Source organism: Coprinopsis cinerea, assembly GCF_000182895.1.
Source record: "Coprinopsis cinerea okayama7#130 chromosome 4 map unlocalized cont3.4, whole genome shotgun sequence".
NCBI lineage: Eukaryota > Fungi > Basidiomycota > Agaricomycetes > Agaricales > Psathyrellaceae > Coprinopsis > Coprinopsis cinerea.
The window spans coordinates 753315-772439 of record NW_003307541.1 but is presented as its reverse complement, the minus strand read 5'-3'; the positions used below and the strand labels follow the sequence as shown (position 1 = coordinate 772439).

General features: G+C 54.9%; 7 protein-coding genes across 7 annotated transcripts; 4 read left to right on the top strand and 3 right to left on the bottom strand.

Annotated features, from left to right (window-relative positions):
* Positions 1-123: 123 nt before the first annotated feature.
* CC1G_12406 (hypothetical protein) lies at positions 124-914 on the top strand (the record flags this gene model as incomplete). Its single annotated transcript, XM_001838430.1, has 3 exons — positions 124-190; positions 244-336; positions 400-914. 3 exons carry the CDS (start codon positions 124-126, stop codon positions 912-914), a joined length of 675 nt encoding a protein of 224 aa, XP_001838482.1.
* Positions 915-1231: 317 nt separating this feature from the next.
* On the bottom strand, positions 1232-1999 carry CC1G_12405 (hypothetical protein; the record flags this gene model as incomplete). Its single annotated transcript, XM_001838429.1, has 4 exons — positions 1232-1625; positions 1683-1757; positions 1815-1868; positions 1920-1999. The coding sequence occupies 4 exons, from the start codon at positions 1997-1999 to the stop codon at positions 1232-1234; spliced, it is 603 nt and encodes a 200-aa protein (XP_001838481.1).
* A 424-nt stretch (positions 2000-2423) lies between these two features.
* CC1G_12404 (hypothetical protein) lies at positions 2424-3242 on the top strand (the record flags this gene model as incomplete). Its single annotated transcript, XM_001838428.1, has 4 exons — positions 2424-2624; positions 2692-2808; positions 2868-2930; positions 2994-3242. The coding sequence occupies 4 exons, from the start codon at positions 2424-2426 to the stop codon at positions 3240-3242; spliced, it is 630 nt and encodes a 209-aa protein (XP_001838480.1).
* An 898-nt stretch (positions 3243-4140) lies between these two features.
* CC1G_12403 (hypothetical protein) lies at positions 4141-7047 on the top strand (the record flags this gene model as incomplete). The annotated part of the gene is made up of 10 exons (XM_001838427.2): positions 4141-4473; positions 4524-4748; positions 4803-5174; positions 5227-5420; positions 5483-5800; positions 5851-5904; positions 5992-6245; positions 6298-6474; positions 6526-6664; positions 6723-7047. 10 exons carry the CDS (start codon positions 4141-4143, stop codon positions 7045-7047), a joined length of 2391 nt encoding a protein of 796 aa, XP_001838479.2.
* A 4333-nt stretch (positions 7048-11380) lies between these two features.
* Positions 11381-13722, bottom strand: CC1G_12401 (hypothetical protein; the record flags this gene model as incomplete). Its single annotated transcript, XM_001838425.2, has 3 exons — positions 11381-12993; positions 13041-13229; positions 13419-13722. 3 exons carry the CDS (start codon positions 13720-13722, stop codon positions 11381-11383), a joined length of 2106 nt encoding a protein of 701 aa, XP_001838477.2.
* A 102-nt stretch (positions 13723-13824) lies between these two features.
* CC1G_12400 (hypothetical protein) lies at positions 13825-16393 on the top strand (the record flags this gene model as incomplete). Its single annotated transcript, XM_001838424.2, has 6 exons — positions 13825-14105; positions 14668-14885; positions 14940-15353; positions 15404-15436; positions 15491-15583; positions 15639-16393. 6 exons carry the CDS (start codon positions 13825-13827, stop codon positions 16391-16393), a joined length of 1794 nt encoding a protein of 597 aa, XP_001838476.2.
* A 569-nt stretch (positions 16394-16962) lies between these two features.
* On the bottom strand, positions 16963-18488 carry CC1G_12399 (Bna2p; the record flags this gene model as incomplete). The annotated part of the gene is made up of 2 exons (XM_001838423.1): positions 16963-18066; positions 18171-18488. 2 exons carry the CDS (start codon positions 18486-18488, stop codon positions 16963-16965), a joined length of 1422 nt encoding a protein of 473 aa, XP_001838475.1.
* Positions 18489-19125: the final 637 nt, after the last annotated feature.

The window sequence follows — 19125 nt, the reverse complement described above, 5'->3', positions numbered from 1 at the left end:
GAACCAAACATCGCCACTATAGAAACACTAGAAGCTAAACCAAACAACGTGATTATAAAAACCGTGAGTCTGCCCCTTTGTGCACATTCCCTCTTTCTAACCCGAAAACCATCCCGCATCGTAATGTCTCAGGTTGACCTTGTCACTGCGCTCCTCGCCGCCTCCACCGCTCTCCTCGCGCAGCGCGTCAGTAAGTGTCCCTCCGTTCGAACAGCCTGGGCACGCGATGACAACTCGAACCAGGCCAGCCCCCCGACAGCGCAGACAACACTGCCCCTAACTCCGCTTCCCAGGAAACTCTCCTGGCTGTTCTCAATGCCTTGCAGGCTACTGCCGGTGAGTTACAGCTCATACCACTACCACCTTTGGTCTCGCCATTGACGCCCCACTGATTTCCAGGCCAAACGCAACCCGTCGGCGCCCTGCCCACCACAACCCCTTCCACCGACGACGCTCCAGCTGCCGACGCTCAAGCTGCCGACGCTCCAACACCCATCGACAACGTTCCAGACGGCAGGGGCACCAGTGTCTACATTGCTCACCCCCAAGGGGACATTGGCAACGTCACCGGCTTCGCATGCGCACGTTGCCACACGTACAACCTGTTCCAGGACAGTCGAAAGACCTGGTACTGTATCCTCGTGGGCAAGAGGGTTGGCGTTTATAGAGGCTACCACCGTATCCACGATTGGGTCAACGGCTACCGCGGCAACGTCTTCACCAAACATCGTACCCTCAAGGAGGCGTTGCGCACCTGGGCAGACGCCTACACCCTCTCCCTGATCGCCTTTCCGCCCCTTCACGTCCGCGACATCACCCTCCCAGACCCTGACTTTTTCGGGGAAGCCATGGTTCCCCCCTACAGGGGCGAAGTCGATGAGCCCGAGTACATTTCCGAGTCCGAGTCCGATTAGCACGCCCGATGATTGAACCTAGATCCGCGCTTCCTCCCTCGTTTTCTTACTCTTCTTGTCCTGTCATTTTCTTGGACACAGTACCCGCACTTCGAGCTCCACACCTTCCCTCTCGTTTTTGTCTTTTAGTGCAGGGTGTCGATTCGGTGATCCTCTTCTGATGTTTGTGTATAGCTCCCCGTGTATAGCCTCATCTGTAAACCTTGTATCTCTCGGTCCGAATCTAGAAGCATTTCTTGTATCACGTCGGGTGGTCTGAGCTAACTGAGTTGGAAGCGATTCGAAAATACAGAGAGCTCAGAGGTAACAGAAGTAAACTAATTCAGGAAGGAGGTAATTCCGTTTTGGGAATATTCTCGCCGAAAATGGTCCAGATCGATCATAATCATAACCTCGATCTCCTCCAAGGGACGAACTACAGCGTCCACCGCACGGTACACGCTGGAAACGGTCGAGAGGTCAGGACCGACCCCGACGAGGTCAAGGACATAGCCGTGACACGTGTCCACACGCTTCCGTATCGCGGCCAGGCCGTTGAGGTACTCCTCGATGCATTCGGCGGCCCCTCGTTGAGTTGCATTGGCTTGAGCGAGATCGTTACACAAGTCCACCAAAAACTTGTGCAGAGGCTGGTGATCAGTCAAGTTCGCTACACCCTCCTTCTGCTTTAAGGCGCGCTGGACCCAGTACTTGGGATCTTTGAACCGATTGCTGTCAGTCCACGGCGGGGGTTAGTGCACGACATCGGTGTGAGATGCAACCACCGACCTCTTCATCTGTGGCTCTTGACTATTGGGAGAGATGGGAAGTGTGGAAGACGTTTTTTGGGAGCTGGATGACCCACTGCCCAGCCAATTAAATGAATACACACTTGATAAATGGATGAAGAATGGGACTCACGGATTGTCCCTCGATTTCACCTTGCGGCAATTGGAACATATCTCCTCGTGGTGTCTAGGAGAGGTTGAGCACGACTGTAACTGCGGCAGAAAGGACATAACACACCTGTAGTAATAAGCTTTTGACTTTTTCCGGTTTGCGAGCTTACGCTCCTCGTCGGTGTGGTACTTGCGGTGACGGCCCATTGTTAAGGGTAGTGCGTAAGGACAGTGGACTTGCTCACTTATTGAGCTGTGTCTTACTTTTATCTCATATCCTCCGGTTTTCGCCCAAAATTACATGGATCGATAGGTAATTTTTCGCTTTGAATTAACGAAATTTTTTCAAGATTTGTGGATGCCTACAAACGAGAGAAAAGGGTGGATATGTTTCAAGGCAGTCAGGAACTTCCTGAAAGAACCCTCGGGCTTCGCACTAACCAAACCGACCCCCAACACAAAGCTGGGGTAAAAGCGATGTGTGGTCCTGCCTCAGTCCATTCTTCCCTCCCCTCTGCGGTGTAGCACATCTTTCGTCGTTCGCCAAAACCCCTCTGTCAAGGTAAGTTAAGCTTAACACCCACTGATAACCTCGCGTGATTGACCAAACTGTATCGCAGTGACTCCCTCCATGCCTCGCGTGTTCACCGCCGATGAAAAAGGCACTATCGTGGACTGCTCGTTCTGGTTGGGCCAGTCGGTTAGGGACGGAAATGTGGAGCAGTTCGTCACGCGCGTTACCGAGGTGGTTTGTGACACCCACGATCCTCTGCCGCGTGGCCACAAGCCTGGAGGAAACCTGAGCGTCCTACGCCGTGCCAACATCCACCCGGTATGTATCGTGTCCATCTCTTGAATGTCCCACCGCGTGCTTACCTACTTCCCCCCTACCCTTGTAGCTTGTCTCGGCAGCGCTTCACGAGGCCTCTCTCGACCGCTTCCCTATTGTCCCAGACGTTCTGTGGGCCAGGTTTCTCTCTTATCCTGTGGGAGGGGTCCGTTGGCGAAGAGCTGTCGTACGTGATGGATGGATCTCGATGCGATACCATTGGCTGACAATCTCCCCCAACCCCAGGCACCTTTCCGTGAGCGATATGAGATCATGAGGGCTCTCTACGGAGCAACAGGTGAAGGCGAGGTGGGTTAAACATATCCACATCCATTGCGCAGCTTGGGATTCTTGCTTATGTCTGTCTACCAGCGCATTCCTAGGCCCACCAACCTCGTCGCGCGGGCTCGGTTGCATCGTCGACATGAGGAGGCCGAGAACGTTCGTCGCCACCTCGTCTACTTTAGGCGAAGAGAGGCTCAGGAGGCGCAGGGGGGGGGTGCACATAGAGAGACCATTTTCGTTAGTGCCAGTGAAAGCGAGAGTGAGAGCGACAACGGGCAAGATGATGACACCGCTGACACTGCTGACTTGGAGGGATGGGAGGCATGGGTGCGCTAACGTGCATCAGCGCCTGGAAAATTCTTTTTTGTTTTGTTCTTTTGTTTGTTTGAATCGTTTATTATTATTATTTTTTGGGTTTAAAGCTCTTTGTTTTTTGGACTTCCGATTCGGTGTACATACCACCTCCCTCCACGAAAAAAAAAAAACCCACCTTATGGCATTTGGCATATCTAGTCAGGGGCTGCGGTGACACGACGATGTTGTAATAACAGGCTTGAGGTGGTGGGTGTCGCCAAGGTGTCGCGCGAAGTTGGGGAACACATCGTTTTGAAAATGACCCTTTCATTTTGATAACGACGCAATAACGACACCGAAAAATTGGGGTGGTGTCTCCTGCACTTCGGAAGGGAAACTCGACGATCGTGGGCGCATTTTCATAACTGCCCGCATGATGTTACGTCTACCCCTGACACCCCGTAGAGCTTGAGCCGTCGTTTTTTATAACGGGATTGCTTCGTTTTCTCAAAGAATGGGGGTGCGTTTTCAAAACTCGCGGGCTGTTACGTTTTCAACTGACACCCTTCACAGAGCTTGAGCCAACAATTTTAATAACGGTCAGGAGTGAGTGCCTTGCCTACTTGGCAAGTACATGGTTTTAAAAATGTTATCTCACGCAGTTCATAGAATAAACTCGAAGTACGTCCATTTTCAAATCACACTCGTGAACCGTTCGTTTTCATAATGTAAGCTCGTGCGATTCTCGTTTTCATAACACTAATCTTGCCGCGCACCAATTTTAGGCCACTATAGCTAGTTCTGATGGACGATACTCCCCCACTCTGTCCCTATTTCTCGCGTTAGGAGGGTTGGCAAGAGGACATTTGGCTGGAGCATGGCTATAAGAAGGTGATGCCCACGAGCCCTAGCCCAAAGCGACTCCCCACCTGAGCCCGTTATGCCTAGGAAACGGAAAGCTGCAGTCAGTTCGGTCGACATCGAAGAGTTTGCTCCCTGGACCCCTGTTGCGGATGGGCCTCGCGTTGAGGAGCACGCCACAATTGAACTCACCAAAACGGGCGAAGCACAGTGCTCAAGCTCGTTCATTACAATCCCACCTTCTCCCGTCAAACCCGGCGCCGTTGGCGGGGGCGTTCCCGATTTTGACCATGTCGGTCTGGCGGATTTCTTTTCTTCTACCCTTGAGGCGGATGAACCCGACGAAGATTCCGATGACGACACTGTTCCTCTTGAAGACTCGGGCCGTGCGAAGAAGACAAGGCATTTTGCGGTGGGTCAGCCGTTTCCTTCCCCGCCAATCATGTCTAATTCGCGCGGTAGTCCGACCATCCGTTTTTGGGTTTCGTGGACCAGGTAGACACCATCCTCGACGAGCTTCTGCGCCGTGATGGACTTGGAGATCACTCGGCCCGTTGCGACACGTGCTGTATGGAATTTACGGATGACAACAGGGGGTTTCGATGCAGGGATTGCTTCATGCCCGAGCTTCTGTGCCGCGATTGCCTGGTTGAGGCGCACGTCACAATCCCATTTCATTCTCCGGAGGTGGGTTGGGAATATCTTGTTTGATTTCCGTTCCGCTGATGGCGCCTATGACAGGAGTGGAACGGGTCGTTCTTTGAGAAGACGAGTCTCAAGCGACTGGGAAGCCGCATCCAACTAGGGCATGCACTGCACGCGCATTGTCCGAGCCCCGCACGCGCTTTCAACGACGACTTTGTTGTTGTTGCGTCCGATGGGATCCACTCCGCAGGGTTGGATTTTTGTGGATGCACGGGGGCTCCTTCTCATTTCGTACAGTTACTCCGTGCAGGGCTATTCCCGGCAACCACGCTTGATCCAAAGACAGCCGCCACCTTTGATGTACTCAGAACTTTCCAGATGCTTTCGTTTACGTCCAAGATATCCGCCTTCGAGTTTTACAATGCGCTCAGTCGTCGTTCGGACAACACCGGTACAGAGAAAGTTCCCGTAAGTCTAGACCTACCTCCAGAAGTCGGATTGGGCTTGACGGTTGCGTTAGGACAGGTACAACGCGTTTTTACGCATGGTCCATGTGTTCCGTCACGTCCGCCTTCTCAAGCGGAGTGGCCGTGGCCATGATCCCACAGGTTCCTGGGGAACGCTCCCCGGGGAGTGCGCTGTCCTGTGCCCCGCTTGCCCATACCCTGGAATAAACCTCCCCAAAGGTTGGGAGAAGACCTCGAAAGAAGAACGGTGCGGATATATTCCCTTATCGGTGAACTTTTTGTTGACGCCGCTTGACCTGGATTTGACAGCTACATCTACCAGCTGTTCCTAGCTTTGGACGCGAACTTCCGGCTGAGACGTAAGGACGTGTCCAGCGACGAAAAAGATCCGGGTTTGAACAAGGGCTACTCGTACATTGTGGATGAGACTCAGTTCAAAACCCATCTTCGTGCATTTGGTGGAGCCTTCGATGACGACAAAAGCAGCTGTAATAATCACGATGCCATCAAATCCGCAAGTAGCCGCGGTGGAAAGGGCACTGCCGCAACGGGGATGGGAACTGCTCAGTGTAGCCGCCACGACATGAGTCGCCCGTTGGGCCTAGGCGACCTCCAAAAGGGGGAACGGTGAGTTTCCTGCTTCAGCGGCGGAAGTTCCGGCTCAGATCTTGTTCCAGTTACGTCAATATGGACTACTTCTTCCTGTCTACACTTTTGTTTCCAGCGCCTCCGTGGGTGGTGGTTTCCTATGACATCGCCTGTCAATGGTCAAAAAATCTCCTAACTCGCGCTGAATCGTACCCCCACTGGCTCACCAGAAATCTGTCTGACACGGTATTCACATTTCTCATCCCGAAGTTCCATCTCCCAGCCCATATCTCGGCGTGTCAGTCGTCTTTTTCGTTCAACTTCACACTTGGAGTTGGCAGGACGGACGGTGAGGCGCCGGAGCGTACGTGGGCTGGCAGCAATGACCTCGCATCAAGTACACAAGAAATGGGTCCGGGGTCTCGCCGGGATAGCATCGACGACGCTCACGGCGATCGGAATTGGCATAAATCCGTCAAAATAGGTTTGTTTATGACCTTTCGTTTCTCGCGTAGATCTGATGGAATCACCCTTAGTCCAAACTTTGATGGAGCGTGCGGAGGAAGCACTGGAGAAGCGTACCGAAAAGGTTCAAGCTTTCCGTGACTTCTCGGCGGCATTGGAGGCGAACTCGGTGGAACTGTGGACAGACATGGTCAGGGCATGGGAGGCTAATCCAAGCCAGCCAAACCCGTATGCTTCCTCAAAATCCCGTCGGTGTTCCTCTCTTGTTTGGTTTGCGGGCTACTGACTTGATGGTACAGACATGACACCAAACGCTGTACGGTTAAAACTGGCGGAAGAGGAGGAGGCGGCTTTGAAGGAAGGAAAATCTGTGTCCGCCCACGCGGTAGTCACGCCAAGCGAGTTTATTGTCCAAGGATTGGACCTGGAGGCCGCCCAGTGAGTATCCTAATGTGGGGTTGGTATTCGACGTCACTTTTGACATGACATTGTCTAGGGAACGACTAAATCTTGACGCCGATATGCTCGGGCCTCACTCAACGGATCGTCAACGCACGCGGGTCCTGGAGCGCTCCAACTCCATCAGGAGACGCATCGACGCTTGGACTAATTTGCAGACCTTTTTCATGCCTGCCGTAGCTGCTCGTCGCGAATCCAGCTCTGGCCCCGCTGAGGAGACAGGGAAATACAGCCTCTTTCTTCCCTCTTCGGTTTGCGGCTCCATCAGTGTTGACCCCCGTTTGTTGGATTGCGAACAGAGGTTGCGGGTGGCCCAGGCAGAGGCTGCGTTACACGATTTACGTGTTGGAGAGGGTGGATAGGTCGTCGAATGGAAGGTGATGGTATGTTCCCCCTACTCTAGGTGTCGACGTGCTCGCTGTAGTCTAGGGATTAGGTAATCCGATCTAATCTAATCGTCTGTCCGTGTATCTCGTTCGTCTAAGTGTGATCTAGTCCAAGTGAGTTGGAGTAGTTCCCACTGAGACGACTGCGCCTGCCGCCCAGAAGAATGGATAACCCCACGCCTCCTTGCAACCAAACGACCTGCCACCGAGTCCAAACCCTCGTCCTCCCCCTCACTCTCTCGCCCACACTCCGTTTCCTCTCCGTCTCCACTCCTGCTCTCCTCCAAGCTCTCCTCCTCCTCCTCCCCATCTCGGTCTCCGTCCTCTCCGTCTCTCTCTTCCCCTACCCTAGGCTCCCCGTTGGCCTCTCCTGTCTCACCCGCACCCCCTCCCACGGCTCCCCTCGCGGCTCTACTCCTCTCCTGCTGCTCCTTCCACAACTCCGTTCCCTCTCGCGGTTCGAAGAGCCTGAGCCTCCTGGCATGGAACCTCCCCGGAATCGGCGTGCCATCGAGCTCCTCGAGCTCGTATGAGTTGGTAAGCCGTTTGGTCACTCGTTTCGGCGCTGACCACATGGGCTTCAGCTTCCGCTCCGCGGCCAACGTCTTGAACAGATCCGAGCGGTGAACTTGCACCAGCTGGCCCTCTTCGAACGTGATTGGTCCGTCTTTCGACCGCTCGACCTTGCGATCGAAGGCGGCCTTCCTTCTGATGGCGTGGTGGACCGTTTCCGAATACCCGTCGAGACGCTGTTGGGCGGCATACGCCATGTGGGTATCGACGTCCGTAGGTGGCAAAATCGAGGCACTGGCTTCGAGTGGGGTTGCCACGGTGTTGACAACCAACCCCAACAACAACTCCTTCGGTGAGAACTTCAGCGCCGGGAGTATTCGCCAATTGAGTATACGTATGGCGTGCTCGAAGTGATCTGTCCAGGTTCGAGGTAAGTCGTCCCACGTCATTTCCTGCCACCCATCTTCCCCAACCTCCGGTGCACACAACCTCGCTAACACGTATAGCAGCAACTTGTTAGTCCCCTCCACTAGCCCGTTCACCCACGGCGAGTACGCTGCCACCACATCGGTCTTCGCTCCCCACTCGCTGCACACTGCCCTCACCTCCTCGTTGTCGAAGTGGCTGCCCCCGTCCGTCATGAACATCTCCGTCGGTGCGAAGGTCTGGAAGATGTCCTTCAGCGACTTGACCGTCGTCTTCGCGCTGCCGTGGGTTTTGAACATGTACCCCCACACATGCTGGGAAAAGGTGTCGAGGTAGAGTCCTACCGTGTGGTACCCGCCTTTCCCAACGGGCATTTTCAAATAGTCGCCCACTAGGAGCTCGAACGGGTGCCGCCTCGTTATCGGTTGTAGGAGGGCGTTGAGTTGTGATCCTCCAAAGTTTTTGCATCGTGGGCAGGTGCGTATTCCTTGAATGATCAACTCGTCGAGGCCCGGTCGGTGGATGCGGTCCAGTAGTGCGATCTTGATGCCGTCCCTATGCCAGTGTCCCCCTCTCTCATGCTCCTCCCTCGCCAGCGCCACCGCCTCCTCCCTCGTGACGCACTCCCGCCTCGCCTTCGCCCGAATCTTTGTTCCTCCGCCCACAAACCACAACTTCCCTTCATCCACCATGTAGTTCTTCGCTCTGTGTCTCGCCCTCTGCACGTCCCTCAACCGCATCTTTCTCGAGGGTTTGATGTCGTATAGAGCGTCCAGGATGTCCGAGAAGTAGGTCTCCTCCTTGAACCTCGTCCGGAGCTGGTTTAGCTGATCATCCTCCACTTCCTCTACCCCCCACACTGCATCCTCCACTCCCGCCGCCCTCTGGCAATCCGGGTCAACTGACCACGCGCTATCCTCATCGTCCCCCCTGGGCACCCCTTCGTACTGCCTGCTTAGCCCGTCCGCAATGTTCACTGCCCCCGGCACATGTCGCACCTCTCTGATATCGTACGCCATCACGCCATCCCTCCATCGCGCATGTGTAGCGTTTAGTTTGTCGTTTGTTAGTACGTCCCGTAGCGCCTGACAATCTGTTTCGATTTCGATGGGGTAGCCCCATATAATGTCTGAGAACTTGTCCAGGGAAAACTTGAGCGCTGCGAACTCGAGCAGGAAAGGTTTGTAGTTCTCCTCTGCCGGGGATGTACGCTTCGACACGAACCCGATGGGGTTCAGCTTCGTCTTCGATTTCCCTCCCGGCAGTGTCACCTTGACTCTCTGTGTCAGTACCCCCGCAAACGCATCCTTACACCCGTCCGTCGTCATGATGAATGGTGTTCCATCAAATCTTGGTGCGCACAAGACCGGTTTGGATACCAGCCTTGCTTTGAGCGTCAGGAACGCCTTCGTATGCTCCTCCCGCCACTCCTCCTCCAGTTTGTAGCCCTTCATGAGTCGCTGGTACTGGGCCTTCCTTGTTCCTTTTGGCACTCCTACCCTCCTTAACAGGTCCCGCAATGGTTTCTCGGTGAGCGCGTACCCCGGTATCAGGTCCCTGAAGTAACCCGTGAGACCCAGGAACCCCTCCAGATGGGCTGCGTCCTTCGGCGTTGGCCAGTTCACCATTGCTGTAAGCTTGGTGACGTCCGGTGTGACTCCCCCAGGTCCCACAACTGCTCCCGCAAACACTGCCTCCGTCATGAACACCCGCATCTTCCCCGCCGATAGTGACAGCTTCTCCCTCCTCACTCTCTCCAAAATCCTCCTCAGCTTGGTCATCCCCTCCTCGAAGGTATCGGATGCTGCACCTCCATCGTCTACGAACAACTCGCATGTACCCTCTGCCACTAGGTCATGGAACTTGGACGCTGTCAGGTGCGCGAACGAGGATGGTCCTCCTGTTACCCCGAATGGCATCCGCACATATGCAAAGTACCCCCTGCCTTCCACGTAGAACGTGATGAAAGGCTGTGAATCTTCGTGAACGGTGACGGCGTAGAACCCTGCCGCAAAGTCGAAGACGTGTATGTATCGATGCCCTGAGAGGTTCTGTTGTTTCATCCGGATTTCCCCTTGGGGCATGGGCGCTATCTCCGTCACCTTGTTTATCTCCCGAAAATTGTGGCATATCCTCCATGACGACGCTGGCTTCCCTTCCCCGCTCGGTGTCCTCGGTTCTGGTCTCGGCGGTAGGTCCTCTATTGGCTCCATCCCATGTGAAACACATTGGTCGTTGACCATGTGTTGCAGCTCCGCGAGCGGTAGTCCGTCGTCCCTCTCCTTCGGTGCTAGGACCGTCTGGGCCGCGCAGCGCACTTCGCTTGGGTGTATTGGTCTGATGACCCCCGCCTCCAACATCTCGTCGATCTTCTTGTCCATGAACTGGCGTTGTGCTGGCGTTCTTTTCCGTGCTCCCACCTTCGTCGAGAACGACGCACCCTCCGGTACGTTGAGCTTGTGGACCGCCCCTGGCACGGCATTGACTTCCCTTAGCGACAGGGCGAAGCAGTCTGCAAACTCCGCTATCAGCTCCCTCACCGCCGCCCTCTGCTCCTCCGTCAAGTCCTTCCCCAACCTAACCTCTTCCACGACTCTCTTCACCCTCTCCGGCTTGAACGGCTCTGTGTGTCTCGTAAAGATGTTGGTGCCTTCATCCAGGACTGTGTGCACTGGTGTTCCATTTGTATGAGAGTCTGGTAAGTGTTGTCTGTGGTTATCTGTAGCCTCCTCGATAACATTGTCCACTCGCCTTGGGGGGATGTGTGGGCTGGTCTCTACCGGCGCATCATCATCCCCAACAGTTGCACTAGCTTTGGTTGACGCCTTGGATTCCAATAGTGTCGGTGAATCTCCTTCCCTCGCTTTCACCGCGACTATGTCCTTGGCGTAGTCGTGCACTGCCCTCAGCTGTCGCAGTATGGGCTTTCCCAGCAACACATCCCAACATCCTCCACTGTCGAAAATCTCCAGCCTTACTGAGATCGCAATCCCCTCTACCTCCAGCCACCCACTCCAAACTCCTTCGGATGGCACCAACCCGCCATCGGCCATCCTCATCCACCTCCCCGACTTCGTGGCCCTCCTCAGCTCCATCGGCAACTCTCGATACCTCCTCGAGCACATTGCTCCAATCAATGCGCCGCCGTCCGCTGTTCCCATCGCCGTCACGACTATGTTACACCTGCCCTTCCGTAGGTTGACTGGGTGTTGGAATGGTGCCTCTCTCACTTGGGAATTTACCGTATACACATCGACAATTGTATTCATTTGGAACATAGATACATGTCGTGGAATAGGGGGGCTTCCCAAGGCCTCGTCGACTCGAGTGCCTCGGGCCGTCCGTTCGTCGTTCGTGTTGCGGACGGCCCTCACGCTTTTCCCTGTGCCTCCTTCACGTGTGCTGCCAGGTCCGGGCCTAAGAAGGCGAGATCGTCGTCGTCTCCATCCTCCATCACCTCCACCATTTGAACCGCCACCGCCCTCTGAGCTCCACCCCTACCCAACACCCTCGCGCACCACGCTCTCCATGACCCCTCTGCTCTCGGTATCCACTCCGTCCTCGGTCTCGGGCATGCCGTGCCCAGATGCGCACCCCTCGGGTCGTCGTCGCCTCCCTGTCCACACTTGAAGCATTCGCCCGAGCACACTGGCCTCGCCTTCGGGCTCAACGGGAACCCCGTGAGTCCCGTTGACCTCCTCTCCCCTGGGTTCGCCGTGACCCAACGAACCGCCTGATTCTTCCACTCTCGAATGCCCTCTGGTGTGTTCGGCTGTTGCGGGTAGAGCTCGAGGAGCTCTCGCGTTCTGCGGCGCATCTCCTCAGTCACCACCTCTGGCAGCCTTTCCCACTTGTCGTTGCTGACAGTCGGTCCGGCGCTCGGGTTCTGACTCCCCAGCGCCACCGGTGCGCGTGTCGTCGTCTGTGGGCCGCTCGCTGGTCGTCGATGGATGTTGCCGGTGCTCGATGTCGTCAACGCGTTGAGTTGAGCCGTCAGCGCTGCGATCTGGCGGCTCGTCTCCGCTGCTGCTGCCTGCTGTGCCCTCTCCATCGCTGCGATCTTCTCCTCCCTCTCCCTCTCCCTCTCCATCACCTCCGCGAGCACCCTCCCATCCACCGCCTTCAACGCTGCGCAGAATACTACCCATGTCGGGTACCCTGTGCCCACCCTCTCCCTCAGACTCGCTGGGAACTCCTCCCGCACCTTCCATATGTAGGTGCTTGTCTCCTCGATCCTCGCCTCCTTCGCCAACGCCAGCAACTCGTCAGCGAAGGCCTCGTGAGACCACACCTCCCCGCCTCGCCTCTCCCACCTCTTCCCCAGTTCGCCCGGCTTCAACCTCTTCCCCAGCAGCTCCCTCTCGATGTCCTCGTTGGTCCTCTCGATCACCCTCGGCACCGGGAATCTCGCCGAAAACCCGCTCTGAACGTCCGCCCACGTGTCCTTCCCGGTCTTTGGGTCGTCGAACCATCGCTCCGCTGGTGAATTCGTGGCCAGGTGGTCCGCGAAGCATTCGATTTTGTCTGTATCCGTGGCGATCCCCGACGTTCGAAAGAAATTCCTTAGTTTCTTGAGGAAGTCCTTGCTGTTGGCGTCGTCCTTCGTCTCGACTCCGTGGAACATGCTAATCCCACCCGGTCCCTGCATCCTCCTGGGCTGCTGTATCCTTCCTCGTTCCGCTTCTTCCGTCCTGTTTCCAGTACTCCCCTCTACTCCTCCGCCCTCGGTCTTCACCTGCACTGTTGGTAATATCGGGAACCGAAGGCTCGACGTCGTCTCGGACAGTGCTACGAGGTCGAAGCTCTCTGGTGTCGCGGCTCCTGAGAGGCTGAAGTTGCTGCTGATTGGGGAAGACCGGAGTGAAGAAGCTAGGCTATATCCTGCCGGTGACGATGACACTTCGGGCTGTGTGTTGGGGTTCGCTGGCACTGATTCCTCGGGTGCGTGCGCTGGTTCTGGTTGGGCTTTGGGGCCAAACTTGCCTTTCACTCGCGTTTGTAACTTCCAATGGGGTGCCAGGGTCTCGCACGAGGTGGGTACGTGGCTGCGGCGTTCTGGCTCTGCTCAGGGCTCCGTGGCTGCTTCTCCGTTGTTGCTTGCTGCTGTCGGTGTTCGGCGTCGGTCGATCCCGCTCTCGTCACCACTATGGAGAGGGTGGATAGGTCGTCGAATGGAAGGTGATGGTATGTTCCCCCTACTCTAGGTGTCGACGTGCTCGCTGTAGTCTAGGGATTAGGTAATCCGATCTAATCTAATCGTCTGTCCGTGTATCTCGTTCGTCTAAGTGTGATCTAGTCCAAGTGAGTTGGAGTAGTGCCCAAAGGCACTACTCCAGTGTGCATCTGATTTTTCGCGCACAGTTGTGGAAGTCGAAGAAGCGCTACGCTAGTGGCACACGCATGCTTACTCGTAGCAATGCGCTGATATCCAGTGTCTCGGATAAGGTGAAAACGATCGCCGAGAGATATCGCCGCATTCGCTCCGCAATTGTCGCCCTGTCGGCAGTGTCTCAGGATCTCAGATGGGAACACAGTCTCAAACCTCTGGCAGAGAGTGATGTGCGGGGGCTGACAAGTGACGAGGACATTCTTGGGGAGGGGCACAAGCAGTTGACATGGATCTGGACCACAGCGGGGGTCGGTGAATCGATGGACGACCACATAAAAGAAGGCACGCACAGCCACTGGCTTCTCTGCTGGATTTCCCTTCATTTGATTGCTGTTTTATTATTTTCAGATTTACGCTTGGAGTGGTGCAAGACACGGGCCCGTGCTCATCGCTGGCAGGAAGAGTGCATGCTATTACAAGAAGAGATGCGGAGGGTGGTTGTGTTTTGGGAATGGGAAGCTGCGAGGTGGGACGATCGCGCTCGGCGTTGCCTCGAGAACGAGAGCTTTATTACGCCTGCCCCCTCAGAGTTCAGCGAAGTGAGGCAGGTTTGGGAGTCGGAGGTGGAGAGGTTGAAAAAGGCTAGGGATGGGAAAATCGCATACGCCCGTCGTCAGGCGGCAATACGCAGGAAAATGGTCGAGCGTGCGCACAAAAGATGGGGAAACATCAGGGAATTACTGGGCACATTCGAGGGAAAGAGTGGGTTTGTTCTGGTGGAGGCCTCGCCTACTAGGCCCGGATGAAGACATGCCACTTTGATCGGACGTAGTTGCAACATTGGAATACAACTCCTCTTACTACTTACTATATTGGGCTGAGAAGAAGCTGAATGAACCTCTAGACTATATTGGGCAGAGAAGCTACATTGGGCAGAGAAGAACCGGCACGAGCCTGTTTATTCTCCTTTGGGACTCGCGTTGCTCGGGCGTCGCGACGTTCTGGGGTTGATGGCGGGAGGGAGGCGGGGGGTGTCATGCCAAGTTCCACTTTGGGACTCACTTCGGGGGAATGGGCGGACTTTAGCGCCGAGGGCGCACCCACGTCACCCGTTTGGGACGATGTTCGCGGGTTGGATCTGATGGAGACCGTTTTTAGGAATCCGTGACTCACGTGGAACTAATGTCGCGATTATGAAAATGAGCCAAATGGCAATCCACACGATTTTGAAAATGATTTCAAGGATAGATCCATCCCATTTTGAAAACAGCTACAATATCTAGTGTCCGCGGTGACTGACAGTTCACTCCATATCGTTTTGCATAAAGGTTGAAGCCTGCCAAACTTGAACAAAAACCTGCATCTCCACCACCTCAGTCACCACCTCGAGATCCACCCAATCCTGCTACACAGTCGGGAGAGGCAGGGAAGCGAAAAGGGGAAAAGGACAAGGAAGAGAAAGTTGAAGACGATTCTAGGATCTGGTATGATTATCACGATTACAAAAGACCTCTCGTCACCTTCGTCTTCATGTATCGACCGAGAGGTGGGTACCACAACCTGGAAATCTTTGGTCCGTGGTACTGAAATAGGGTGATAGCGTTCCTCGAGAAGTACCACATTGCCAAAGTCGCGCCACCCATGCGTGAAGCGCGACGTCAGGCAGAACATTCCATCTCCGGGGTGTTGAACCCCTCGGCTCCTCTTCTCGACGACGAAGAGGACGACGATGACTGGGAACTGCAGATGTTGAACGACTCGGATGAGGAGGACGACATGTCTGGTTCTGAGTACTGTGGTTCTGTGGTCGAGACAGAATCCGAATGGGACCCCACGGAGTACTGGTCCGATGCTACTGAAGAGGAGGAACCGATATCGAACCAGGACAGTCCCCAACAGGAATCTCCTGGAGTGGATGGCGACTCTCTTCTGGAAGAAGACTCGACTTCAGTTTTGCCTCAGAAGCGTCCTCGAGCAGACTCGATGGACTCCATGTATCTTTCCGAATCCGAAGGTTAGACTAGAATTCTCAAGATTCAAGCCTTATTCTAACTCCCTCCTCAGTTCATCACGGCTTCAACCCTTCAGTTAGCCCTGGTAAGTTACCATATGGTGAGCCCGGCAAGATCGTCTAACGTATTTGGAACACAGAACCAACCTTACCCACCGTTGACCATTCCCGGGACCGAACTTCGCCAATTTCTCCACCCCCAGAAAGGGCCATTTCGAACTCGAGAACTACAGGTTCGTCCCACGTCCTCATCTATGTTAGTAGACCGCACACATCTCGGACCACTAGATCTCCAAGAAGATGACGATGACATGAACGACGGGGAGGTTACAATTAGCGCTGAGTTGAACCAGGACACCCGATGCCCATCCGAGAACCCATCCTTTTCAGGAGTGGGCCAGGTAGGGGATGAATTGCCGTCTAGAAGCCAGACTGGACAACCAGAGGCCCCTTCCTCCGACGCAGACATGTTTACTCCATCTCGCTCGTCTTCTAACCCGACCCTGATCGGCACCTCTGAATCGCCTACCGGGCCCGTAGCCCCACACGGCGCCAAAACCGGAACGATCACCGTGAAAACCGAAGAGAACTCGTCTGCCGTTTCCGAACTATCCGACATGGCACTTATAGCTCCCGGCGCTTTCAACGAGGCTCAGCGGGAACTTCACGACCTTCGACGGAAGTTGAAGCGGGTCGAAGAAGAGCTTGGGCAGAGGGAGACAGAGAGGAAGCTGTTGACCAAGCTTAGAGATACCTCTCGGGCGTATCATCGGTCTGTGAAGAAGGTCAAACTGGAGGAAGGCGCGGAGGCGGAGAAGCCGGTCAACGATCAGGCGCTGGAGAATAGGCTGAGGGTGTGCGAAGGGAGAATCAGGGGCATCAAGAAGGAGGCTTCCAAATTGAAGGAAGAGATAACGCAATATGAGGGGGTAAAGAGCATGTATGCTGCCTACTTGCCTCAGGATGTCGAGGCGAAGGTGGAGGTGAAGGAGGAAGGGATACCGGAAGACGACATGGTGATTGATCTAACAGAGGATGATTAGTTGTGTTCTACGCTGGGATGTAATCCACGAATATCTTGTTATGTTTTCCATCATTAGCTCTCTGTTCATCCTTGTCGCGTGTCTGGCGGTCGGCGTTACGAGAATCTATCTGTACCGCACAGTGATTGACATCACCGAATACCAGTGTGACATAAATCATGATTGAACCTGAAAATGCCCTTCTAGTAAGTACATAGGCACTGGAGTAGTGAGTTCCGAACTTAGAGCGAGTGGTGGATCTTCGATTAGGGTTAGGTTTAGTCTTTGTCCCTTGGCTGACTTAAGCACGTCTCTTGGCATACACCGGCGCTTAGTCCTTCCTCCAATCCAGTATGTAGCCGAGTGGAAACGACTCCCCATAGCCAAATACCTCACTCGGAGAGATCGATGTGGATAATGTACAGATTTCTTATTTTCGAGAGAGACCATAATTCGTCGTGAAAGTCATAAACAGAGACATGAAGGATACCAGTAATACAAGGCGAGTGTGATCTACGTAGGAAGAAAATGTCATAGCAAAATGCTTTTAAAAGTTGCGATACGTTCAAAAGGAAATCAATCCTACCCAATCAATGGTCGGAAATCATAGCGGCACCAGTCCTATTCCTCGTATCCTTCAAGAATTTAACGAGATCAGTCCCTCCAGTGCCTTTCAAAGGCTCCCCAAAATCCGGCAACTCCCTCCCACCCAACAACGCCTCCTGCGCAGCCCTCGCCGCCCTCCTCGCCGGCCCCACAATATACAACGTCGCAATAATCATATGCGCATCCCTAAACTCCTTCAACGCCAACACCGTCTTGTTGTACGTCTCCAACAACTCCTCGTCGCCCGCCGAAACGACAAACTCGCGTAGAGGCCGCGGGTTGGCGGAGAGGTGCTTGAGGAAGAGGCGGTGGTTGCGCGGCATGTAGGTGAGCATGCGCGACATGAAAGAGGGTTTGTCGGGGGATTTGGATTGGTGGTCGACACCGAGGAAGACGTCGAGGACGTGGACGAGGGAGCTTTGGCCTGCGCTTGGACCGGACAGTTCGAGCGGGTGGGAGAGCTCCGGATCTTCGTCGACGCCTTCGTACACCCACTTCCTCTTCCTGATATCCGAGTCCTCGCCGCGGAACCAGGGTCGTACTTGGTTATAGTACACTTCGGGATCGCACTGCTTGCGCACGTCGAGGAGGAGGGTCTTGAGTTCGTTGATGACGTTGGCCATGGACTTGAGGTAGTCGGAGATACGTCGAACGGCGATAGTGTCGCCCACGAACATCTCGTCCATCGTCTGCCGCATCAACTCGAGCGCCTCCACACCCCTCAACTCGATCCTCGCCGAACACATGTAGAACTCTTCCTCGTCCACCAAGCCGGTGAACATCGTCTGAGACCGAATGTTGTCGAGCTGAGTCGCTGGCTCCGCTGCTCCTCCATCCTCCCCTTTCGGCGGCGTCTGCTTGTAGTCCCAGTTGTACAGAACCGTGTCGGAAAAGGTGAGGAGGGACGGGATGTCGAGCGCTTTGGAAACGCGGAGGATGGGGAGGGCGATGGAGCGAGGAACGACGACAGGATCATGGGGGGGCAGCGTCTGCACATAGAAATGCAACAGGAACGAAAGCACCAAATGGGCCCTCCGGAGCAACACTGGTGACGCCAGCACCTCAGGCGACAAAGGCAAGATAGGCATCTATAGTCCCAACGCCATGGAGAACAGACACATGGAAAGAAGGAGCGGAAAACATGATAAGCACGGCGTGGTTCCATCAGAGGGACGATCAAAAGGTGACATACCGTTCGAATTTGGGCCCGCCAAGACTCGGATGCTTGAGCCTCCACTTCCGTCAGTCCGACTTTGTCGCCACATTGGAGTTTGCTGTCGGTCGCTGCGTCGAGCATGGCCTCCCATTGCTCCCATTGCTCGGGGAGGCGCGGGATAGGAGGTTGAGGAGCCATGAAACCTGTGTGCGGGTCGACGTCGAATACGTGCGAGACGGGTAGGCCGTTGGGATGCGTGGTGGGTCCAGTGGCCGGAACTGTTTGGCTGGCGTTGGTTCCGTTGGCCTCGACGCCGTCGGCTTGAGGTGGAACAGGGTTGACTTCGATGGTCATTGTGGTGGCTCAGGCGTGTTCAATTCGATGGTGGTGAAGCGTTAACTATCTCCTAGGTTGACCAAAGGCAAAGGCCAAAATATAAAATCAACATAAGCGTCCATCACGCGTTTATATGAGAATTTCGGGTCTTACCCGTATCCTGAAATCGTAGGGTCTTGATCGTAGATTCTAGAATTGAAGACAAGTGGAGTACGCAGATTGTGTTGCGTCGGCAACAATGCAAGAGAGCCAAGTGGGAAGGGGAGATACCGCACACGAGGGGGACCAAAGCCGTCTACGGCTCGGGGACTAGAGGGACGTGGTCTGAGAAAGGAATGGGGCGTGTCGGTTGGCTTTTAATACGGTTCGAAAATGGGCGGGTTGTCTCGACTTTAGACCGTTGGACGGCGGATAACGTCGTAGTCTCGATCGTAACAAAACGAGTGGCTCCATGTGTTCAGGAGGAATGCCTACTCGAACAGCTAGCGAGGCGCTATCGGTGGAATACCAATCCGCGGGCGCCCCTTGCTTCAAAAGCCACTTACATTCCATGCATGCCCTGGACCGCATTGGATCAGTGCCGGTGCCTCTTACCCCAAGGACCCGCCTGTCTAGGCATGATATGAATGGTGCTGGTGCGACGGTATACGAAATA